General features: G+C 38.9%; 1 protein-coding gene across 1 annotated transcript in view; it reads right to left on the bottom strand.

The window, feature by feature from the left end:
- UNC5D (unc-5 netrin receptor D) overlaps positions 1 to 26,691 on the bottom strand; it is a 274,282-nt gene that overhangs the window by 229,725 nt on the left and 17,866 nt on the right. Inside the window, exons 3-4 of the mRNA XM_049630074.1 lie at positions 3,370 to 3,433; positions 2,143 to 2,361 (exon numbers count right to left, since the gene is read on the bottom strand). Coding sequence (XP_049486031.1) covers positions 2,143 to 2,361; positions 3,370 to 3,433 — 283 coding nt within the window. The remainder of the gene's footprint in view (positions 1 to 2,142; positions 2,362 to 3,369; positions 3,434 to 26,691) is intronic.

Genomic DNA, 26,691 nt, shown 5'->3' with positions numbered 1-26,691 from the left:
GATCTACAGCTCTTAATGATCTCTCCTAAGTATTTCAAATTCAGCCTGTCCAATGATCTCAGCCTTTTCTCCTTGCTAATGTAATCACTCACAGCAATAGCACCCACCCCCCTTCTGCTTTTGAGATTAATATTCCATCTTCTTCATTGATTCCATCAGTTAGCTATTTTTTTAAATTTATTTATTTGTTTTGAGAGAGAGAGACGTGGGGCAGCAGGGGGAGAGAGGAGTTAGAGAGAGAGAGAGAGAGAGAGAGAGAGAGAGAGAAACAGAGAGAGAGAGAGAGAGAGAGAGAGAAACAGAGAGAGATAGAGAAGAGAAAATCCCAGGCAGGCTCCATGCTCTCAGGGGCTCGAACCCACAAACCAAGAGATCATGACCTGACCTAGAACCCAGAATCCGACACTTAACAAACTGAGCCAGCTACCCAGACACCCCCATCAGTCAGCTATTAAGTCTGATTTGTTAAAGTGCTTCTCACATCAGAAGTCCAGTTCTTAGTTCTGTGGCCACCACTCGAAGCAGACCTTTCTTTCCCCCAACTGAAATATCCAAGTCTCCTGACTCATCCATTCTTGCTTCTTACCATTCCAAACACCTGTGCAGGCTCATTTCACAAAGCAGAGCTCCAGCCATCGCGTTCTCAAACGTCAATATAATCAATCCCCACCACCACCAAGATACTCATAAAAGTAAGGTACTCTTCACTTCATATTTGAGGTCTTTTGAGCCCTCTAATGAATGAAGTTTGCCAGCCATCAGCTGCTATTCCACACCAATATTCTATCTCAACCAGATCAAACTTCCAGCTGAAGAGATACTAAGCTTTCTTTCATTTACTAATGTTGACCTCCAGGCTACTGAGACCCTTCTCTCTCCCATTTAGTGTAGCATCTATTACACCTAATTAAGTTACCTAGTCATCGATGTCCCTTTCAAATGTGAATGCTTCCACACCTTTCCTGATAATCCTAATTAGGCATAATCTTTTTTTTAATCCTCCATAGGATAAGTGCACTTATGGGCATAATGGACTTCCACTTATCAGCAGGAATCAAGCCTCAGAGATTAGTGTTTGTATCTTAGCCTTCTTTGAACACTCTGAAAGGCCATTAGCATATAGAAGAGCAGTGGTATATAGTTAATAAATTAAGCTGACTTGCAACTTCCTAATTATACTCAGGTTATTTGACTTATTCAAAATCTGTCATCTAGAGAGTGACTCAGGATTAACAAAGTCAGTAACTTAGGGTGAGAGCAGTTTGAATTTAGGGTGAGGCTACATTTTCAGGTAGTCCGAGCAGCCAAAATTCAAAAGCATATACAGTTTCTGTTATACACTAAAATTTAACAATTTACAAATTTTGGAACTTTTAAGTCCAATGATTTTGCTTTCAGTTCTAGCACAAGCCTACAGTAGTTTACCTAATGTCTTTGAGTCTCAGTTTCCTTATCTATAAGAAGGTAATGATGGTGTGATTTACCCCTGATAGCTGTTGTGATGACAGTGAGATAATGTGTGTCAAATGTTTACATGAGGCCTGGTACACAGTAAGTGCTCAGTAAACACCAGCTGGTAATCATTATTCTTATCACCACTCATCAGCCATATTAGCCAAATTAATAAAGAAGGTCCCTAAGTTCTCTCATACTGGAGATCCCATTCAAATCTGGTAATCAAATGTGGGCTCTACCAGTTACCAAAAGAACCTAAAGAAGGCCCAGAAACCACCAACCATGGAGAATGAAGTACCCAAGAATAATATCTAGGGGGGAAGATCAGAGCAACTAAAATTACGCTGTTTAAAAACGTGTTCAGTAGATCTGCCTCCAAAAATATTTAGAATTAAGACAATGAAAGCAGTGACTGGTTGGCTTTATTTCCAGTGAGAATATTCACTTCCGTCCCAAACTGGGTGTTAAAGTTATATAGAGCAGGATAAAAAGATGCCCATGTACCACAGAGGAGTAGACTAGCCAAGGAGCTGTGGAGTCATTTAAACACACGATTGCACTTTATCTTATATTCCTGGATGATGTTAATATGACCTCATTCAAATAAAGAACTGGTGGGTGCCTTTCACACTTTTCCCCAGCAATGTAACAACGTGAGGATCTGCTCCCATTGCTTCCCATTCTTACCTGAACTCTCATCCAGACTCTCCTCAGAGACGTGCTCATTTTGATGGACCCACTCGCCATTGCATTTGAAGAATATTTGCATGGCTGGTCTCGCTTTGCACCTCAGTGCAATGGGGTTGCTCTTGATGATATAAGCATCATCTGGCTCCTCTATGAAATGAGGCAGTGTCCCAGGAGCTGAGGGGATGGACTCGGGGAGGGTTTCGCCGTTGTCAGCTCCTGCGAAATTGAAGAGGCCGTTAGAACGCTGCCCATACTGACAGCACACACATCAGGATGCAAAGCACAGCCCACACCGGCTCTAAGAATCTGTCCAGAAAAACACTGCATCATATGAATACAATATGCTCGTAAGGCCCGTGCAGATGACTTCTCATCTAGAGGCTGAACTATATAACATGGTACCATTATCCGGACACACCCTCAGGGTCACGGGACAAATGAAAATAAGGAATAGGAGACTCCCTCAAACCACAGTTGTGAGTCTGCAGGTCTTTGCTGAAAGAACAGAGTCAAGTATCTGTGGGGTGAGAGACTGATTCTGAACATCCAGTCTGGTGAGTGGTTACCTCAACACCGGCCCCAAGCTGCCTCAAAACTTCGAAATGATGGTGGAAATAGCTTTTGTTCTCCTATAAATGAGTGTGGATAATGACGATGTTGTTGGAGGGTACTCAGTCATAAGACATGTTAAAAACAAACAAACAAAAAACAAATGCTTTCTCTACGTATAAAACTGGAGATTGGCTGGCATTCTATCTTAGGGTTTTCTCCAAAACCTCACCAATTTACTGAACATTCTAAAAGGAATGTACTTTTGTCCTGCTTGCCCATGGCTAAAAAATTCTCTGCCCTCAACACCCCCCTCCATATACTGTGAATCTCACTTTCAAGGCTATGAACTAAACAAATCACTAAAACAGCCATAAGCTTTTACTTTTGGACCCATAATTACATTTTTTCAAAGATAAAAAATGGACATGACTCTCCCCTAAATTTAGGGAACTGATGAGAGAAGCAAAATAAAAAGGAAAAAAAAACAGAAGTCAAGATTTTGATTCACTCCCTCTTCACTACACTTCTCAAGGACTTAAGTCCCAGGAAACTAGCACAAAGTCAACGAAAGCAAGATCTGAACAGTGAGCACTGTGGAAATGACCAGGGGGAACAAGTGTGCCTTCAATGGCCATTCCAAGGAAAGGATGAAGAAAGCAAGAATTTCAGTACCCAGATCAACTGTGCCCTGGAAAGGGTTATTCACATTCAAAGCAAACCAGTCTCCAGGATGAAGCTGGAAAAAGGGACCTAGAAAAAGCACTGGGAGAATAATCCAGTTCATCAGGAGGGAGCCTAGGAGGTAGGGTGCGTCCAGGGACCTAACCTGGCTCTCTGTGCACCTTCAGTGTAATTCAGGACAACAAACAGCCCTCTTACTATTTGCACTCAAGTCAACAACCTACATCAGTATGCACTGTCAAAGGTAAACAGAAGCCACAATATTAGGGGGGTAAGACTTTAAGTTTTAGAGGGCATTCTCAAATGCAAATAAAGGGTAAGGGGCTAGGACATAAGAGGTGTTACTGCCTATAATTATATTTCTGTGTGAAGAAGAAAACAAAAGACACCAAGTTGTGAAAAATATGTCTTGCCAGGGGGAACAAACACCATGTGCGCCACCATGATGAATGAAAACAAGAGTTTGATTCTCCAAATTATTTTTTCCCACTAAATACATCAACTTAAGGGCAAAAAACCTCACATACCAAAGAGTTTCGGATACTATGACCTTCCAAATGTATTTGCAATAGAAAAGCCAGCTCATGTGTAAGTAAGTGGAAGTCTCAAAAATTCATCATAAAGCATGTACCCTAGATAGCAAGAGAACAAACAGTTTATGTCTTAAAAATACAATGAACTCACTCAGAAAATAAAATGTGTCTAGGCCATATGGAATAAGAAGGGTCAGGACAGAATCTGAGAGGTATATATTTTTTTTCTTCTTAAAGTTTTAAATTATATTTTCAATAGGCTTCATAAAATAGATCATATATTAATTCATTTCGTTACTGACTGCTCATGCCAATTTCCATCTTCAATAAATACTAAGTCCCCTCAGGCTTTTGTAAATCCATGCATTAGAGGAAATGACAAAGATATTAAGAGATTTTATATGGACATCAAACAGGTTCCACTCCCACCAGGGCCTTGCGTTCTGTCCAAAGTAATTCATTGCTGCAGAAAAGGGTCACCTGATAAGGAATACCCAAACCTTGTGGTGGGAGCCTGAAAGAATAGCCACCGGCATACATTTTGAATGATGCGTTTTAACTTAACTAGTAACAATGCACGAATTTCCAAAGTAACTCCTAAAACGGGGGCAGGGAGCATCATAAATAACTGTCTCTAAATAAATAGAAAGGCCACCTTTATTCAGAATAAATAAAATGACAAAGGCACTAGATCACAAAATACATCAAGCTCACACCATCCAATTCACAAAACAGAGATCTGAGTGCAATTAGGCTACCCTCCCGCTATTTTAATAAATACCCTTTAAATAAAGTAACAAGTTCGGCTTTTATGTGAAACAAAGCAGAAGAGTGGAATAGAAAAGTAGGTAGGTAAGTGTCCTGGCTATCTCCATTAAGAATCAATCAATCTTAATGTTCAGACAAGGGGAAAAAAACAAAAAAGGCAGACTATAACATTACATCTTAATTATTATTGAAGCCATGTCAAAGTCATGTATGCATAGGAAAAGGGCCAGGATCCATGAAAACAAGAAACAAAGAGAAAAGGGGTGGCAGTGGGAAGGTGAGATCACAGGTATATTTGCATATGTATCACCATTTATTTGTATCCTTCCAACAAAGAAATGAAATGTGTGATTGATTGATTTAGTTTTCTATAGTGAAGTGTTGGGAGTGGTGTTTACCTAACACTGTTCCCAAGCTCCACTTCCTTCCTCCAAGTTCCTCACTGGGCTCAGGATCAAATTCCTGCTCTTCAGATGGCTTCTGTGATGCTAGAAAGCTGGATTTTCCCAGCAGGCTTACCTCCAGGAAGATACCACTTCCTTACCCCACAAGGCTGAGGGTCATCTACCTCCTTCTTGCACTGGAGAGACCTGCCATGCTCAACCCCACCTAGTGGCTTAGAACTAAATTGCTCAGGAAATTCTCAGGGGATTCATCAAGCCAAAGGGATGTGATGGGGAAAAAAGGAGGTGAAGTGGGCACTTTTCAGGCGCTTGGAAGTTGCTGACAGCACCTGTTCTTTGAAGGGGGTGGGAGGCAGCAACTTATTTTAATAAATGGTTTTACAGAAGACTGCATGAATACTTTTGGGCTCCAGGGTAAATGTTCTTATAATCTCAATACATCTGCCACTGCTTTCTAATTCAGAGAAATGTTTCAAACCTGGTGTGACAAATGCTGGTGACCATATGACCCAGTTAACTGCCTTTTCCCATACTGCTTTTACAGTAGAGGTTAGAGAAATCATAAACTCAGTTTACTTCTTTGCAGGTAGGAATGGTAATGTAACAACCATCTAGCAAATGAGTCATAAACAGAAAAATATCTGAGAAAGCTTTTATTTTCCTAATAAAAGAAATGGGTATGGTGGGTACTGTCCCTTCTCCCTTTTGTCCCTGCCTTAACTAGGGAAGATCAAGAGGAAAAAAAATCCCAGAGGAGCACAGAGCTACCACCAGCTCCGACAACATACAGGCGGAAATAACACCATGAGGCATCCACCTCCAGAAAAATTTTTTAAAATATTTACTTATTTAAGCTACTAATAGTAAGATTTTCTTGTTTTTGCAGAAAATAATCTTCATTGCTACAATGAGATCTTCCTTTTTAAAATTTACTTATTTTTAATTATTTTTTAATTATTTTTTTAACAATTATTATTCAGAGACAGAGAGACACAGAGCATGAGCAGGGGAGGGGGAGAAAGAGGGGGAGACATAGAATCTGAAGTAGGCTCCAGGCTCTGAGCTGTCAGCACAGAACCCAACGCGGGGCTCGAACTCACAAACTGTGAGATCATGACCTGAGCCGAAGTCGGTCGCTTAACCAACTGAGCCACCCAGGTGCCCCAAGATCTTCCTTTTTAAACAAAGCCAGAGCTCCAAGCTTCACTTTATTGAAATCCAACACTCTCAGTGTTAAAGAATTTGGGACAGGAGCGTCTGCATGGCTCAATGGGTTAAGTTCCAACCCCTGATTTAGGCTCATGTCACAATCTCTGCGTTTGTGACATTGAACCCCTCATCAGGCTCTGCACAGACAGCTTGGAGCCTGCTTGGGATTCTCTCTTTTGCTCTCTCTCTGCCCCTTCCCTGCTTGTTCTCTCTCTCAAAATAAATACATAAACTTAAAAAGAATTTTGGAGAGCTAAAAAACATGGGAACTAGGATAGCAGAGAGCAAAAGTAAGAGCTGCCATTTACTGAATGATTGCAGATAATTGTGATATGCCTTCTTCATGGATTAGGTCACTTAAGCTTCATACAAACTCTGTGGTGGGATGGTAAGTATCTGGTTTTGCATTTGCAAAAATCCTTCAATTATGTGCCTCATCTAAGGTCATACAGCTGGTAAATGGGGCTCCACATTTTAACTCAGTTCTTGTACTCCAATCACCTCACAACTTCATTCTAGTCTGATACGTTGAGTGAGTGCCTTATGGCAGTAGCATGCAGTTGGTAAAACCAAGAGTAGATATAAAATATTATCTGTGTGTTAACTCACAGCTTGCATTAAGTATAATATACATCTTAAAGATCACTCACAGTTATCCTGTTAGCAGGACTGTGATTCCAGGTCAGAAAGGGTATATTATGGACACAGTCTAGAGGGGGTCTTGAGAAAAGAAATATTTTTATTTAATTTTTATATATTTTTGAGAGAGAGAGAGAGAGAGAGAGAGAGAGAGAGAGACAGAGAGCATGAACAGGGTAGGAACAGAGAAAGAGAATGAGAAGCAGGCTCTACATGACCAGCACAGAGCCTGATGTGGGGCTTGAACTCATGAACCATGAGATCATGACCTGAGCCGAAGCTGGACACTTAACCAACTGAGCCACCCAGGTGCCCCAAGAAAAATATTTTTGAGAGGACAGCACAGTGAGTGCTTAACTAATTAAAATCAAATGACTAGCCATCCTCACTAAGCTCAGAAAACAAAGAAGGCAAAGAGTAAGTGCTAGAGAATAAAGTAATGAGAAAGCTTTTTCAATGTGTCATCTGGAAAAAGTTTCATCTCTAAGCAGGAATATTTAACCACTAAAACTCAAAATAACAAGGAGTATAAAAGGAGACAGTGAACCTCAGAAAGAAAAAGAGACTGGGGTCAGGGGATTGCCATTCTATCATGTTTAACCCTACAAAACGGCCAACAGTCCACTGGTTGATCTTTCAATCTGTAACAGGACTGGGCATACTGGAGGCCAGAGTCATTCCAAAGTGGGATTCATAAGACCCTGGACTATCAGCATGGCATTGCACGGCGTTAGAGTATAAATGAAGCTGAGCTTTAATGGGCCTTGAGAAATTCTAAATTATTTTCATTTTTTTTCCAAGAGTAATTTGCAATGCACTTCATTTTTTTTTTCTCTCTTCTAGCTTCAAAGTATGCCTATATTCTCCCTGGTACAAAACATTCATATTTGTTTCAATGTCCACCCAATAAACCTACCATAAAACAAAGACTACATCTGGCAAAAGCGAGGAAGTTTAGAACCAAATAATCTGACTTTGAGGTACCTCTGTGACCTTGAAGAACTTAATTATGAGGTTCTATTTGTCTCATTCATAAAAATGACTGATGGGGCACCTGGATGGCTCAGTCAGTTAAGCGTCTGACTTCAGCTCAGGTCATGATGTTGCAGTCCATGGGTTCGAGCCCTATGTCAGGCTCTGTGCTGACAGCTCAGAGCCTGGAGCCTGCTTCAGATTCTGTGTCTCCCTCTCTCTGCTCCTCCCCTGTGCGCACTGTCTCTTTCTCTCTCCCAAAAATAAACAAACATTAAAAAAAATTAAAAATGAGTGATTAGAGGCACCTGGACAGCTCAGTGAATTAAGCATCTGACTCTTGATTTTGGCTCAGGTCATGATCTCAAGGTAGTGGGATCCAGCCCAGAATCAGGCTTCACACCGAGTGTGGAGGCTGCTTAAGATTCTCTCTCTGACCCTCCCCTATACCCTCCCTCTCTCTCTCAAAAACAAAAAATGAGTGATTAAAATTCATTAGTGAAAAAAGTTTATTAGTGTTTTGTGATGTTAAAAGTGAGATAACATAGATAAAAAGTACACAGTAAATGGCTAAATGTTATATAAATAAAATATGCCACCACTACCACCACCATTAACATCATTGTCTCAATAAAGAACAGAAAACAAAAGGAAGACATTTATGGGGTACCTGGCTGGCTCAGTTGGTTAAGTGTCCAACTCTTGATTTCGGCTCAGGTCATGATCTCACAGTTCATGAGATCAAGCACTGTGTCTGGCTCTGCACTGACAGCCAGAGCCTGCTTGGGATTCTCTCTCTCCCTCTCTCTCTCTCTGCCTCTCCCCCCAAGTGCTCTCTCTCCCTCTCTCTAATAAGTAAACTTTTACAAAGAAGAAACATATTTATAATTATGATCTCTATGATTTCCATTCCCAAGCTTAGTATCCTAATATTTGTACTAATATTCATATTTCAGCTTCGTGATGATGACTATTATTTTCATCTGGAGCCCTCATGATAGGAACTGCTGGTTGTAACCTGTTTTTACTATTTGGTACCCACATGTATGTTAGCATAACTCTGTTAGGTCAAAACCCATGAAAACATGCTGCGAAGCATTTATTCAATAAACATGTAGCAAATGTGTATACCATACACCAGGCACTTGGTTGCCATGCAAAGCAGTGTGACAACACAATGGATCTTCTGCTGGCCAGATCCCCAAACCATTTCCTTTTAATAGGCAGCACTTATTAACCACAGGAGATGTCATAGCATTCCAGAGCCCCTGTCACTGCAATATGTAAACGAAGGCACCTTCGAAATCGCTCTTTAAATTCCACTCAATGTCTGTGAACATACTGGTCCACAATGTGCGAGTCGGAGCAGAAAGCCAGACGAGGGAAACCAAGTTACATAATCTAAGACAACAAAATGGAGCCGGGGTTCTTTGCTTTCATTTACAGAAATGTGGCTTGTCTCCATATGGTTATTTAATTAGATTGGGGATGCATGGCACCCACAGAGTGAAAGAGCAAAGCCAGAATTTTACACACCAAATATTTAATGCGATTTATGAAACAAAGACTCTTTCCCTAGGCCTCAATAAGAGATTTCTTTTTCAAACTCAGACTATTCCACCTTCTTCCCAACATTTAATAAAATTGCAATGTTTTATATTTCCCTGCATTTGCATGGTTCACCTTACCTGTGTCACTCTTCTATACTGTCAGTCTAAGATATTATTGCATTGAGCAGATCTTAAATTTTGCAGAGTAGAAGATCGTACATGATCTTTACAACACAAAGAAACATGGAGAGTTTCTCTGTTCTTGGTCCCTCAAACGAGAAACTTTAGATTTCTGGAGAGCTTAGAAAAGCACATTCACTGCTCCCTAAATTTTCATAGTTTACCTTAATATATTAATTTCTTTTAAGTTGACATATGTGTCCATGCCTACTAAGGTCAGCCAATGTTCTCTGGAGATCCCAAGATGAATAGGACACAGTTAATTTACTCAAGGAGCTCACACACTAAATTAGACACAAAAAATTAGAGAGCAACAACAAACATGCAAACAGTATATTGGAAGTATACACACAATGTGAGAGGAGCACTGTGGAAAGGCAGCCCAACTTGCCTTGGGAGGGTTTGTGGCAAACATCGCGAGGAAGAAAACATTTCAGCACAGTTGGGACACAGGAATTAAACAGGGAAACAAATGGGAGAAGGCATTCCAACTGAGGTCATGGCATGTACCATGGAATGCAAGTTAGAAACTCAGGGACAATTAAATATATCTTCATTAGAACTCACATTTTGGGGGCACCTGGATGGCTCAGTCAGTTATGTGTCTGACTTCAGCTCAGCTTCAGCTCACCTCACAGCTCGTGAGTTTGAGCCCCATGTTGGGCTCCGTGCTGACAATATGGAGACTGCTTGGGATTCTCTCCCTCTCTCTTTGCCCTTCCCCTTCTCACTCTCTCTCTCAAAATAAATAAAATAAACCTTTAAAAAAATAAAAATAAATAAACATTAAAAAAAAACTAAAAAAGAAAAGAACTCACATTTTGAAGAGTTTGCTTTGATACCTGTGCTAAATCAGTGGCCCTAATCGGCTCTAACATCTCTGTTTCTATGTGTCTTTGACTAAGAGCTTTCTGTGATGTAGACACAGAGTAGCCTCCAAATTACAGAAAGAGAACATTCTTGGTTTAACAACATGGGCCCCGAAGCCAGGTTAAACTAATTCTTTGTGTACACTATGAATGAGGGAGAAACCACATTTGCTCTGATCCATGGGATGGAGTTATTCTTTCAGCCACACCAACAAAAGTAGTCTATCTCCCAAGGCCACGGGGAAAGGTTTTGTTTCTGTTTTTAAAGTGACCACCACTTGGGTTCTCACTTGACCTATACGAAAAACAGACTTCTGACATTGCATCTAAGTCAAGAGGTTTTGTAGTATGCCTGATGGCAGGTCTTATTCCTTAATAGAAACACTCAGTGTACAATCAGATTCAGCATGAGACACTTGTTCCCGTGATAAGAGTTTTTCCAAAGGGACTCTGAAATAAGAGGCCAAATGTGGTCCAGTGGTTCTATATGTGTGATGAGATTAGTGGGATTTAAATTTTTGTTTGCTTTCACTACACTATTTAAACGAGCTCTAAAATAAACATTAAAAAAAGAAAATTATATATATATATATATATATACACACAAATAGAATTATATACCTATATAAATATGTAAACACATATGTTGTAGGTGTGTGAATATATACATAAACAATTCTTTGTTCCTGTGAAGGAATATAAAAGGCTCCGTAAACTATGGCAACTTCCAGATTTTACTTCATAGTGTCTAACTTGTATTGTATTGAAATTCATAAATCAGGGAAAAACTAACAAATCTGTCCCTAGGAAAAAATGTAAAGGGTTAGATTATAAGATTTCTAAAACTTATTCATTATAAAATGTAGTAATATTTCGCTGAGAATAGTAGATAAGATGAAGCTTAGAAATTGTTTCTTAATTTTTCCCCCCAACAATGGATACATTTGTGTATGAATGTGTATCACTGACTAGTTTTCAAATTCTTCCGAAAACCTAGCGGGATTTGGGAAAGGCTTTGCTTTTCAAAGTGTTATCGCTTTTCATTTGTAACTGACAGTTTTCAAGAGTGAGGCCATTCATAGTTATGGAAAAATGGTTGTTTTAATGCAACGTTGAATGACAGAAAACCAAACAATCAAACACTATTCTCATATTTTTCATTCTTGGAAAATTGCCTTTCAGGAAGAGCTTCGTGTTTTATGTTCTGCACACGAATACGGCAGAGACTTTCAATCTTTTTATGACAAAAAGAAGAAACAAAAGGTGGGAAACAAAAGCATAAGGAACAAACACTAAATTCCCTTTGAAATAAACACACTTCCATTTACATGTCAGGTCACATTTGAAAAACTCAGATGGTGATTCATAAATCACAGATCTCAAAATTTTAATATGGGCCAATTTGACTGCAACATGGTTTGATACTTTTTTTTTTGTATGTAAACTGGACTCAGGCAAAACAGAGTGGTAGTTCATCTTAGATAAAATCTGGGCCAATCTTATCTCAGGCCCACAGAGGTGAAACAACTTGTCAAAGAGCTACAAGGAGCAAACTTAAGTTGAAATCTCTCTGTTGACATCTACAATAATATTCTCCCCATTATGCTATGCTGCTTTCATTTGGACAGGATACAAAAGACAACATTTACAACTAAGTCTTGTGTTATCATCTACTGAGAAATTTTACCCAGAATATAATCTTGTAAAACCTCTTTCATGATGACCCTGTAACTTGACAATGTTCTAGTAAAATCAAACACAAAAAGCATAGTCTTTTAACATTTTATGGTATGTTTTCTATTGCAAAGTATGTCTTATTATGAGATGTAAAATTACAGAAAAAAAATCACTAAATATATATATTCCCCAAAACATTGTTATCCATTGTCACCCAATTCCCAAAGACTATCAGTATTCATAGTTTGGTATATTTCATTCCCGTATCTTTCTTTATCAGACGTCTATTGAATATTTGGGCTTTCTATGCATATTCGTGAGATGTTATTTCATTTTGTCATGGTATCATTTTTCATTAACCTGATTTTTTAACCAGATTTTTAATGATTGAGAGTAAATACATCAGTTTTGATCTTGCCATTTCCTTACTATATAAGCGTTATTTCCAAACTTTAATTTTACATTGATATTATAATGCTCCACTCATCTATATTCCAATTAGACTCAAATGTGTAACTTCAGTCCATTTCTCTCTCTGGACATTCAAATATGTACAAGAAAACACCTACGGATATATTCACATAAATGTCCCCACAAACCCCTCAAAGTTCTTATGCCTAAAACACAGCTTAATACTTGGCCCCTCAGATTTGTTCTTTGGTCTAAGTTCTTTATATGAAAGGTGACCTTAGCAGTCACTGGGTTCCCCAAGTTTCTCAGGGCTGCACATCACCTACTTTTCTCCTGCTCAGCACCCACATCCAATTTATCACTAAGCCCTTCTAGTTCTGTCTCCTAAATATCTTCCTAATTCACTAACTGCTTCTCATCCCTATTCTTAATGCCCTGCATCTAATCATTACCACTGTTATCTGAATTACTACCATTGATCCAGACTTCATCTGCTTGTTTCCCTTCACACCTAATCACGTCACCACCAGGAGGCTGACCACAGGGATGGTCAATTCTTCCAGGGATTCAATGCTCTTCACATGGGATCTATCTGCACCATGACTTTCCTTCTGCCTACATTATTAATTTCTCCCTGTTTTCTTAGAGCCTGTTCTCATCCCTCAGGCTCTGTTCAGTTAATACGTCATATGTGAAGTCCTGCTGGAATAACAAAAATTCTGGGATACATTCCTCTTCTGCATCCTTCCATGATACTTTGTACTACTCTATCATCATTCATGCCTACCAATGTACCTTCCTTTAGACTGTCGGTTCCATGAAGGTAAAGAACAAGAAAATCTAAATAAACAGATAAATCAAGCCCTGATGAAACTCTGTCACCATTCTCTTTGTACCAAATATGTATTAAATGCATATGATGTGTGGCTACATTTATTTTCAAAAAGACTTTGCAAATCGACATCACCACCAACATTGTAGAACTTTACCAATTTTCCTCATGCTGACCAGCACTAAACATTCTGTGGTATTTGTTCATTGATGGGTAAAATGAATATTAATTAACATATACTTCTTGGTTGCCAGCCAAGCTAAATATTAAAGCATGTTTATCAACTGTTTTCATTTACCCTTTTATAAACTGCCTATTCACATTTGTACCATTTTAACTGTTCTACAGTTTCAAGAAAAATGTAGCTACAGATCTCTAAAAATAAGTACAAGGTAATTTAAATGCATAGATTCCATTGTTTCAGTATCAAGTGCCTAATCATGCTAATTACACCTTACTTACACGTTATTTCTTCCAATCCATTAACTCCTTCATTTATCACCAATTTTGAGTTACAGATATCAAAAGATCAGGTATGCTATTCCACAAGCAACAGAATTTTGACTAAAAAGGTTAGCCCTAGACAAAAAGGGTCTTATGCAGGGAAGAACTTACATCTTTAAAAAAATCAATATTTTATGAGGAGGATTCATAAAGAAAAGTAAAAGGCACAAGATTTGTCTTCCATTTCTTAATGAGATGAACTTCTTTGCACAACAAAATCTTTCTTCTGGAAATCACAGAAGATGTTGATATGAGGATGAAGTTTTGATGCTCAGATGAAATCCTTTAATTCCTTTGTTATTTTTCCTAATACACAGATTTAGCTGAGCCTGCCGAGATGTGGTATTTGGTAAGGACTGACAATGCGCCACTAGTGACCAGCAACAGAGTGCGTCCTGATTTGATGTGACAGTCATCTGATTGGGAGGTGGAATATGTACAAGAGAGGGGGCTTAGTTTCCTTATTCTCCTTAGAGAGGATGTCAGACACTGTCAGAAACAGATTTATACCAAGTTGTTTTAGAAACCCCAAATACTGTTCCTTCTAGTATTTTTTTTTATCAAGAGGCAGCTTGAGACAAGGGAACAACAGTGGGTTTGGAGTTAGAGCTTGAGTCAAATTAAGTCTCTCTTACAATTAGTTATAAGATCTTAGGCAAGATATCTAACCTACTTTATCCTCCAAATCCTTCCACATAGAAAAAGAATACTATAGTACTGCAAACATTGTATATATTCAAGAAGGTTAAGTTTACCAAGTTATTATATGGCATATAATAAGCACTCAATATATAGTAGAATAATTAGCGTATTATTAATTATTAAATGAAAATTCAGAGATGGAAGGATAGGAAAAAGACTAATGTGGACTTCCATCCAATAGATTATTTTGTTTGTGAGGGAAAAAAAATTGCCACAGCAAGAACCCTGAGTACTCAGCACTACAAAAAATGCGTAAGAATTTTGTGTATTTTTTCCTTACAAAGTGAGAGGGAGAAGAATACGTGACCCAAAAATATACCACGTTGACATGTGGATTATTTTAAGATGAAGACAATCAGGCCAACAGCCTCAAGAAGAGCTTTTTACTTCTCCCTTAACTGTCTAAAAGAATTTAGAGAGTGTGGACCAGGAGCAGAGCTAATACCAGAGATAACTTTTTACACCACAAAGGCTGATTCACATGACAAGGCAAACATTTGTTGATGGAGCATTTGCTTCTCCCACCTTCCTATGAATTATTGCCCTCCCCTTTGAAGTCTCATAGCCTCACCTCTTCTCCTCAGCTCAGGATGGCATATAAGCCCCAACTGCCTATCTGGGAGCCTCAATTCTCTGGGGTTGCAGGAAATTAACCATTTTTTCTCCTGTTAACCTGTCTTATACCAATTTAATTATGAGTCCAGCCAAAGAACCTAGAATGGAGAAGGGAAAAGTGTTCCTCCCCTGCAGATCTCATGCACCAACATGGAGCCCTCCACTTACTAGGCACTGCTCACCCCAGAACTGCTACAGCTGAGACATCCTGGGACCTCTGACAGGGGCCAGGAGAAGATAAGAATTTTTCCCACGACAGTCACCAGGATCTCTGCCTATAGGATCTGGTGGAAGTGAAAGTGGTGAAAGTCCTTTTATTTTTTTCCAAATTCAGACTAGTAGGAGAAAATATTTGTGTGAACTAGTTCCTTTGGTATAGCAACGCTGGTAAAAATCTCTTAAGAGTACCCTTGTTTACTATAGATCCCTTTCCTCCAAGCGATGGCCACTGTTTTAGTCTTTTATGTCATTGTCCTAAGAGAGAAAACCACAGGGTAGAACACAGGCATAGGTTCTATTAGGCGACATTTCCAGATGGCCTCACAGACTGGTGAGTTCCTGGACCCATGTTTAAACTGTTTAAACTTTGCTGTGGGCCTGCTATGTAAAAACCAGATAGGTTTTCCTTTCATCTTGTTTTATGTCCTGAGAGCCTGGTTTTGTGACCAGTGAGAATATTCTCTCAGGTTTCTGCCAGCAGAATGGGGCAAGTGCAGGTGTGTGTTGTGTGGCCCATTGAGTAGACTGACATTCTAAGACCGAGGTTCACAAGAGCACTCTTGTTGTCCAGCAATGCCAGCCCCCAGAGAAATTTTTTCATATGGGTCCCAGTCTAATAAGGGCCTTTGTCATCTCAATCTCCACTGCCTTGTTAGTGCTGGAAAAGTCTCATTCCAGTAGTGCCTTCCTGGTGTCACAAATTGGTGGGTCTGTGACTAGAGGTTTTCCATGATCCTGTGAGAGATCACAGACACCATTTCCACTACACCATTCTCACCACCCATGACCCTAAGGTCTCTGTTTTCTTAGGCTAACTCTGTAGTGAACGCCCTGGATAAGGGCTTCTTTAGGATGCCTCTTGCATCTTTGGTTAAGCCATAAAAATGTTTATTGGTTTGAGTAGCTATGAAGAATAAGAGATCTTACTCGTCAATAGCGAGATTCTTTGAATTAAGAAAACTGCATTTGGTAAAAAAAAAAAAAAAAAAAAAAAAAAAAAAAAAAAATTGGAGAGCTTTCATCCTAAAGAAATTGTCTTATTGCTTCCTAGTGAAAGACCAAATTAAAAAAGGAGATACAAAGAAATGTAATGGCTAGCCTTAGTGACTCCCTTAATAAGATGAAAGAACAGAAATTAGACTTAGAAAAAAACTAAAGTCCACAGCCAACATATATTTCCCTTTGAGACCTGGCACTACTGCCTCCCCCAAATTCCCTTACCTCCCAAACACCTCCACCTTCCCCAGAAAATGGGTTAAACGCTCAGCTGCCTGCTTTAGCTTCCCTTTTCCTCCAAGATTTACAGAGCACTCCAGCCTTATCTGTAGGCCCAAAATGTAGACGTTGCTCACGTAAATGCAGAAGGCCAGGGAGCATATTTATCAGAAGTATATCCGGGGTAAATTTATCCCAGAAGTTTATCTCAGATAAACAATAAGCCTCCATATCAGCCTCTGAGCCCAGCCTGCTGGGCTCCATAATCAGCCTCTACCAGCTTCAGTGCTTCCTAAGCAATGGCTTTTATACACATATCATGGTCTTCCACTCAAAGAACTCAAGTTCCCTGAACAGCAGCAGATGTCATTTATAGAGCCCTTTATCCCTACTTTTAGAAGAATCTACCAGTTTTAAAGGGGAATTAAAAAGATTAATGGTCAGGGGTGCCCGGCTGGCTCAGTTGGTTGGGCATCCGACACTTGGTCTCAGCTCAGGTCATGATCCCACGGTTTGTGACTCTGAGCCCTGCATCAGAGTCCTGCTTGGGATTCTGTCTCTCCTTTCTGCCCCTCCCCTGCTTGTGCAAGCACTCTCTCTCTCTGAAAATAAATAAATTCAAAAAAATTTAAAAAAAGATTGCCCAAAATATTAAAAAAAAAAAAAAAAAAAGTCATTCACAACCCCACTCACAGGGAACTTGTTTGGCTACTAACGGTTGCTCTTTCCAACCAGGATAATACTGTAGTTACCACACAAGCCAGCACCCCAACCCCCTCATATGAAACCTCCCTCAAAGTGGCAACAGATGGACAGAAATCCCCTGGGCCCTCCTGCACGTGACCAGGAAATGGTCCAGCTAGAGGCTGATATTCAAGGGCTAAACCAAACATAAGGAGAGGCTTTATCCCCTAAGGTGAATTGATCTAAGGTTAAATTTGGCACTCAAAAAGCAGGAGAACATCCAAAGGCCTTTGCTGGATGCCTTACACAGATCTTTCAAAGGCACACTGCTCTAAACCCAGCAGCTTCAGAACACAAAAACCTTGGAATTTATGTATTAATAGACACTACTCTCCCTGATATAAAAGGGCAAATTCAAAATCGTGTGCTTGGGTGGGCTAGCAAACTCTATAAATAATGGATTTTTACAACGGAAAAGGCCACTCAATTCTTTCAACATAGCTTGCAGGAATGTAAGCCAAACGAAAGAAAACCAAAAGAAACAAGCAAACAAGAGTTAGAATCAACAATTTCTGAGTTACAACTCGAATCTTGAGAGACACAAAATGCTAATTCAAAGAGCAACTCCAAGTCCACCCACCCTTTCCTGTTTGCCTTCATACATGTGAAGATACTGTAAAAATCAGGACACTGGAAGCACAAGTCATGCACTTAAGAAAAAAGGAAAAATTACCCTAGATTTCAGAGGCAAACACACTCCAAACATCCTAGGAGAAAACATGCATTCTTTCTTATCTGTCCTTCGAAGATGTAAATCTAACCATGTCTCTGAAGTGTAAACACCCCAGGAGGAATTAAAACTATACCCTAAGACTTAAAAAGGGAGGAGAGATTGCTACAAAAGCTCCTTTGCCCAAATCTGGCCCACAGCCTTCATAAGACCACCTGTCAAGGGCAAATACAAATCTTAAAAGACTTCTCCACAGGGATGCCTGGATGGCTCAGTTGGTTAAACATCGGACTTTGGCTCAGGTCATGATCTCATGGCTCTTGAGTTGGAGCTGCGCTTGGGGCTCCCTGCTATCAGCACAGCGTCCACTTTGGATCCTCTCTCTGCCCACCCCCTCCCCAACACTTTCTCTCTCTCTCAAAAATAAACAAACATTAAAAAAAGAAAAGACTTCTCCACGAATATTAGTAAAAACCTTGAACCACTTAAGTGGGTAACTTTATCTTGTTCCACCTGCCACAGACACCAGGATTCATAAACCAGTGAGTTTTGTATTGCACCTGATTTATAGCTAGAATTTTATAATGGAAGTTATGGAGTCTCTGTGTCTGCCTTTTTATATTTGTTGGTGGACATATGTTATATATACATGACATTTTCTACCTCCAGATGTTATTGCCAAAATTAATTTGTGAAGAGCTCTATTTAATTGGCTGAAAGACAAATAAATGCTTATCATATTCAATAATTCTAAATCTCACAAATATAATGGAAATTAACTCAAATGTTAAGTTCACAAGATCTCATATGAGTTTTCTGGTAAATAAAAGCTAGTTTAATTTTTTGGTTTATTTTTAAAATGTTTTATTTATTTATTTTTATTTTATTTACTTATTTATTTTTGAGAGACAGAGAGAGACAGAACATGAGTGGGGAAGGGGCAGAGAGAGAGGGAGACACAGAATCCGAAGCAGGCTCCAGGTTCTGAGCTGTCATCACAGAGCCCAACGTGGGGCTTGAAATCATGAACCACGAGATCATGACCTGAGCTGAAGTCTGATTCTCAACCGACTGAGCCACCCAGGTGCCCCCTGATTATCTTGGTTTATTAAATACAGACATATCTTTTAGAGTTATCAGCATTAAGTACAATTATTTATATTCTGTGTTTACTAAAAGTCAAACTCAAGCTATCTCTGTTACAAAACTTGTCAAGGTAACTTAAAATAACTTAAGAAAGATAAGATGATGGCTAACTGCTTTAGTGTCTCATGTGATCTTCAAAAGGAATCTAAAAATTGTTGTTAAAAAGAGTGGGAGAGAGCCAAAGCATAAGAGACTGTTAAAAACTGAGAACAAACTGAGGGTTGATGGGGGGTGGGAGGGAGGGGAGGGTGGGTGATGGGTATTGAGGAGGGCACCTTTTGGGATGAGCACTGGGTGTTGTATGGAAACCAATTTGACAATAAACTTCATATATTGAAAAAAAAGTTAAAAAGGTGTGTTAAATAGATATAAGTAGGATGAGAATTTTTCGGGAAACTTTTCAACAATGATTGTTTTATGCCATGTTTACTTAAAAATAGCTAAATTTCTTTGACTTCCACTGGTAAAAGTTGTCCTAGGTTTAAAAAATGGCATTTCGTGGACTATCTAGATCATTTGCAAATAAAACACAGGAACAATGGTTACTGAATGCAAGTTTTTCCACTTTGGGCTTCTTATTACAGACAAACTAAAGATATATAGAATCTATCACTAAAAATGTCTGGTGCCACATACAAAATAAACTGTACTATGAGAAACTGTATGCTTCAAAGAAATTTTGAAATAAATTCACAAATTTGCCAATTTATTTTAATATTTTTGAGAGAGAGAGAGAGAGAGAGACTGAGGGAAGGGGAGAGGGAGAGACACAGAATCCCCAGCAGGCTCCAGGCTCTGAGCTGTCAGCACAGACCCTGACACAAGGCTCGAACCCACCAAATGCAAAATCATGACCTGAGCCCAAGTCAGATAGATGCTTAACCAACTGAGCCAGCCAGGTGTCCCACAAATTTGCCAATTTAAAGAATTTTGGTATGACAGTTCGCAAGCGCTTGGTTTTAACTAGAAATTGAAGTTTCTAAGGGTTAAGAATTCTAATGTACAATTAAAGCTACTAAAAATAATGGGGCAAAAAATTCTGTATGTAAGGAAAATTCTACATGTAAGTAAAATTGTCGTTGTTAGAAAAGGTACAAGGTACAGAGATGCATTTTTGTGGAAGAAAATGAAAGTGAGGGGCACTTGAGTGGCTCAGTCAATTAAGCTTTCAACTTTGGCTCAGGCCATGATCTTGCGGTTCATGGGTTCAATCCCTGCATCGGGCTCTGTGCTGACAGTTCAGTTGCTTCAGATTCTGTTTCCCTCTCTCTGTGCCTCCCCTGCTAGTGTTCTGCCTGTTTCTCTCTCTCTCTCAAAAATAAACATGAAAGGGAGGGGAGGGCAGGAAGGTGATTTTGCCTAAATGGTTATTTCAGAATGGGAAGGAGGAAAACGAAGCACCAACTATGGGCAAAGAAAGTTGACCAGGAAGTTAGGAAAAAAAAAAAAAAAAGTAATATTGAATGATAGAGTTGGCTACAAATTGAATTATTATGAGTTTTAAAATTAAGCTTTAATACCAATAGTGTGCTCATATAAATCTAAATCTGCTGGAAGGACAAAGTTTCTTGGACTATCAGTCGGCTCTTGATAAGATTTGTGAAAGGTTTTTACCTTTTAAGTAATTCACTTAGAAACAAATATTTAATGTTTTATCAAATTAATTACCTGTGCTTCATATTATCTTTATCATCAGGTTCTTTGATTACTTAAGTAAACCCAAATATTCTGATACTAAAAGAGTGGAGTCTGGCTTAGACTAAGTACCCTTCTATACTTGTCTCTGAAATCTTTTTGTCAGTTTGGTTAAACGGAGAATTCAGTATTTTTCATAGTTATCTGTAATCCTAGTAAAATGTCTAAAGCTTTTTGGTATTTCAGACAAAATTCCCAAAATTCAGTTTCTAAATGAAGTCTTTTTGGCCTCAAACTAACTTTTAGGAACCCGTGAAATGTCTCAAAAGATTTGTTCTCCCTGCATATTAAAAAGGGGGGGAGGGAAAAAGAGAAAGAGGTAAGTTACACTAATTAGGCTTATTTGGTCTATCAATTCCATGGGAAATATTGTCAAACAAATGGTAATAAATCTTCTTAGGTCATATTTGGGGTGTCTGGCTGGCTTCGTCTGAAGAGCATCTGACTCTTGATCTTAGGGTCATGAGTTCAAGTCCCACATTGGGGGAAGAAATTACTTAAATAAATTAAAACTTAAAAAAAAAGCTTCTTAGATTATATAGGTAAATATTATTAATATGAATGTCCTACAAATTGCATGAAATTTCTACAAATCTGGTATGTCTATGTCATGGTATAACGTTATGCTGTGCACCACAGAAATAACCAAATTTTCTTAGCAATGATGAACGATTCCCTGATCTTCAATGACTATGATTTTTAAGTTTGTCATTCACAGGAAGTTAGCTGTTTTACCCAGATGCTTCTGCAACACTGCTCCTGCCTGATTCGCTTTCATTTTTGGAGACATTCATGGAAAGGATTGTGACAAGTACTCTATGACAGAGCTTTCTAATGACTTTCAGGTTCTATCACTGAACTGGATATGAAATTACAGAACTTTAACGGGGAAAAAAAAAACACTGATGGCTTCATAAAATTGCTAACCAAATATCATGATCAACAAGAATTACAAGGGGTTGAAAAAGGTGATGAGGATAATTATTATTACGACTTTTTGTTTGAAACACTGCTGGTTAGTATTTTGTTTTCCAGATATAAGGAAACCTTTCCTCTTAAGTGAACAATGACAGCAGTTTGGTAAAATATACCTTTGTAATATAAGCAGGACTGAAATGTCTTTTTCTCCTGGACCTGATCCCTTCAGAATTCACCTCCAGAATTCAGAAACTCTTTGTATTCTTATTTTCATGGTAATGTAATTATTTGCATATGTTCCTTAAGAATCTATTTTCCTTGTAACAGGACACAAGTGAAAACATTAGTCATAGTACCAACGCTTTGGTTAGAATGCAATGTTTGGGAGAATCATGCACAGAGTCGGATACAAGCCAGACAACTTGAAGGAACTTCGGTTGACTTTATGGAGCCAATAAGGTCCCTTGGAACCTTGGCCTGCCACTTTGTTTATAGGGTTCCCAGCAGCCTTACAGGGTAAGGAAGGTCATGTCCTGACAGGCAATGGGTACAAGATGCTCAGGGTATCTGAAAGCCTTGAAAAGCTTTTAAGTCTAATCTGAGATTCCTTATAAAAAGTTCCAGCAAAACAGATTAAAAGATTCTCTATGGTCAATCACTATTCTTGCTTCCCTTATGTAAGTAATCAAGCCAACTTCACTGAAACTAGACTGAACTGGTAAACAAATCAGTCTTACTATGGTTATCTTCGATAGAAATGGGGGTGGATCATGGAGAGAAAAATTACGTTTCAGTAGAATACACACTTATGGAAATCAGATTATCATTCTTTTAATTGTCTTTGAGGTTTTATTTCCACCTGTAAGCAGGGTTGTACCCTAGATTATTGTAGTTTTCTCCAATTTTTGGCTATAACTCTGCAAATTAACCCCTCCAATTATTCTCCAACCTTCTGATTTGAAATCCTTGAGAAATGACACTGCCCTTTTACTGAGGCAATGCAAGCTAAAGTTAGACGTGATATATACTTCAAAGAAATCACAACAGGTTATGTATGTATAGACAATCTTTGCGCCTACAGCTGTGTAGGTCACTCAGATCACCTGAGACATTCAAACTGCAAACCAGGAAAATGTGTACGATTGCCAATGCCCACCTTCCTTCTATCTGAAGATGGCTCGAGGGTGACAGTTAGAAATCTTCTTGACTGGCTCTCCTCAGAACTCGGAAACCAGGACTAGAGTCTGCTCCAATCATCAATTCCTGTTTTTCTTCTGTTTCTATAGATCTGCCTTTTAATAAATACTTGACTGCTTGCTTGAAAGGATTTTAATTGGACTGACCTAGTATCAGGACAAAGAGACTGGTTCAAAGACAGCAATCTACCAACTCAACTTCTGGACTGTGAAATTTCTTGGGGAAGTTTCAAAGGTGGGATTCATAGGGAGGAGAATACATGACCCCAAAATATGACCCTTTGACATGTGGATTATTGTAAACTCAAGGCAATCAAGACCTAAAATACTCAGTGAGAGGTTTTTGTTTTTTTACACCTCTCTCTGAACTGCCTAAAAGAATTTGGATAGAGAGCCTATACCATGAAGAGAACTAATACCATAGATAACTTTTTATACCAGAAACACTTATTCCTGTGGAAAAAAAAATATGTTAAAAAAATCGTATCTATATATAGATATCTCTATCATATAGTTAGATACAATTTTTTTAACCAAACGCTGTTCCTCCCATCTTATGAATTATCTCCCCCTGCCTTGAAGTTCCAGACCCCAAACCCTTCTTCTCCTTAGCTCAGAATGACATATAAACCTCAATATTCTACCTGCCTGGTAACCCCAGACCTTTGGGGTTCCCATATGTATACAATTAAATTTCTATGTTTTTGTTTGTTTTTTTTCCTCCTGTAACCCTGCCTTGTGTCAGTTTAATTATTATACCAGCCAAAGAACCTAGAAGGGAAAAGTAAACGTTTTTCTTCCCTAAGAAAACAGTATTGGGTCACTTGGGTGGCTCATTCAGTTACGCATCTGACTCTTGATTTCGGCTCAGGTCATGATCTCACGGTTCGTGAGTTGGAGCCCCGCATCGGGCTCTGTGCTGACCTCATGGAGCCTGCTTGGGATTTTCTCTCTCTCTCTCTCCCTCTCTCCCTCTCTCCCTGCCCTTTCCCTGCTGTCTCTCTCTCAAAATAAATTAAAAAAAAAAAAAAAAAAGAAAGAAAAAAAAAGAAAACAATGTCTAAGATCACAACCCAGTGACCAATTCTGGGAACATGAATATTCTCTGAGGATTAAGGCCACCAGCCTTTGTTTTAATGTGTTTAGTAAAGAGCTTTATGTACATCATCTGAAAACCCGAAGTTGTACATCGAGAATCTGGCATTTGACTTACGGAGCTTAAGGGGAAAGGGGGAAAAAAAAAAGCAACAATAGAAAAGCCTACTACATACTTGAGCAGCTTAGTATTACCTAATCAGCTTAATTGCACTGGGGTGAAACCTGGTATGCATGCTGTCAACAAGAACAATGGAAGGAAAGAGAGCACTCTAACAGAGTAAGTTTAATTACATGATGTGATTTAATTATTTAGCTATCTCAGCACTCCACCTCTATATATAAATGAATATGAATCAGACAACACGTCCATATCACCATTCCAGTTGCTACCTGTCATCACTAGGTTGAAACCTTGGAGCGATCCACGGCTTAGAGCAAGCATTTCATTTTTTGGCACCTAGGGTCTGGGTCAGGAGATCAGTAATGACCTGTGTTACTACTGAACAGGTTTTGAAATTTAAAGAAACAACCAATACTAGTTGGTACTTTGGGGGGAGATATTAAACCATCAATCAAAAGGATCTATGTGTCCTAGAAGGAATGAAACACTTCCTAACATTTAGAGGTAAATTCCAGGGCAAAGATGTGGGGAGTCCAGGAAACGATCAAAATTTTCTTATTAGGTTAAGAGGGGAAAAGAAAGAATGGATGCTGATATCACTACATTATCAATCTTCTACTTCTCCTGTCTCAGAGTCTGTTTGGAAGCCGAAATACACATTAAAGCAAGCTGGACTACAATACTCACCTAGTCAAATAACGGTTTCTGTGACCATTTCCAATATTAATTTACAGAAGCAATGGCACTGGAAAATCTGGGGAAGGAAATATTTTCTGGTATCCTTACTTTCAAAACAGAACTGTATCCTCTTCAAGTACAATTTCATCTAAATGGTTTAACTTAACACTTGTTTGGAATTTATCTTTAGGTAACTCTAGAATCATCAACCTAAGGGCCCTCAAACAGGAGGTCAACACCGGAGGTTATAGTTGGTTAGAATTAAAATTTAACACATTCACTGCAAAGTGGACAGAAAACACACTAAATACTTTTATCAGAAGAAAACAAAGTCAAGGCATTAAAAATCAGCGTACGACGGTACTTGAAGTTGACAGTATGAGGTTTAATATGGCAGCACAAAAGTCCTGGAGAGAGCTAACGAGAATGGCAGTAGAATCTGCTCACTAAAAAACTCCCTAGATGCATGCTATATTACCCTTCCATCCCTATTATATAATCCCTAGGATGCAAATTATAAAAGTAAACTGAGGACTTAAAAATGCATTTTCCCACTGGATCGTAATATATTACATTGTCTATAAAAATGACCAGTTGATTTTAGAAGTCACAGTAAATCTGACTGGACATTGCCCATCTTTCGGGAAGGGGCCTCTGGAACACAATGATTAACCACCACATATAAGGGATTCCAATCAAAACAACACCTCTTGTTTACCTGCTATAGGTAATGCCACTAGCAAGACAAGGGTCCTTTGGGCAAAAGAATAAGGGAAGATCCTGAAAGTCTCAATTCAGAACAAAGAGGGAAAAAAAGCAACAAAGGATCCTATAATTGTTTACTCATTAATGTCTGAGTGCAACTTACAAAGTGTTTTCATTTAATTTTTTTTTGTCCAAGTGACTTTTCCTTACCTGCCCACAATAAAATGTGATAAAAACAGAAGTGAGGGCACACAAAGTTTTGACCCATAATAAATACCAGTAATCATTTGCTCATACACGGGCAGTGTGCCTGGCTCTGGGGCCTGAACAAATGTCATTATGGAGGGTACTGAAAGATCAGATATGCCAATAGGCACTTAATAGAGCAAAACGGGCATTCACAGGTCGTTAGAAATTATTGGAAATTGGGGGCCATTGAATACTCAGAGGAAACCAGTACAGGTGACAAAAACATTTATTCCTCTTGGATACTTCCCTTTTCTTCGATGGCAGAAACACGATTTCCTTCATATGGGAAAAAATAAAATAAATAAGCCTTCATCTCTCAACATTTAAAGTTCTTGGACACAATCCCGTAGAGATCAAAATGCTGACACTGCAAAGAACAAAACAATTCACTTGTCTTCCATTTTAGCCTACATCTGTAGTCCCCACCTCACACGAATCCCAGAAGAAACCACCAGGAAAACCACAAAAATGGAGGAGATATGGGAATCCACTTGGCTTCCAAGAAACTCCATGCTTCTGAGGCCGCGTGTGTGTTACAGACCCAGACGAGATTGATGAGGCAAGCTTCCCCTCTTATTATAACTCTGGTGTCCAAGGACTCAAGGAGTTGCTTTCTGAAGAATATGCTTCTCTCCCTATGACTGCAGGGAACAACACAAACCTGCAAGATAAATGTGGGCTCCCGGTTTGGTTGAAGGTCTGGGCTTGCCGCAAATGCAGATTACTGGTTTTCTATTAGTAAGTGCAGAACACTAGACTTCAGTTAGATTAATTATACATCAAAGCAATGTTCT

This window comes from Panthera uncia, chromosome B1 (genome assembly GCF_023721935.1).
Source record: "Panthera uncia isolate 11264 chromosome B1, Puncia_PCG_1.0, whole genome shotgun sequence".
Classification (NCBI taxonomy): Eukaryota; Metazoa; Chordata; class Mammalia; order Carnivora; family Felidae; genus Panthera; species Panthera uncia.
This window is presented reverse-complemented; position numbering and strand designations above follow the sequence as displayed.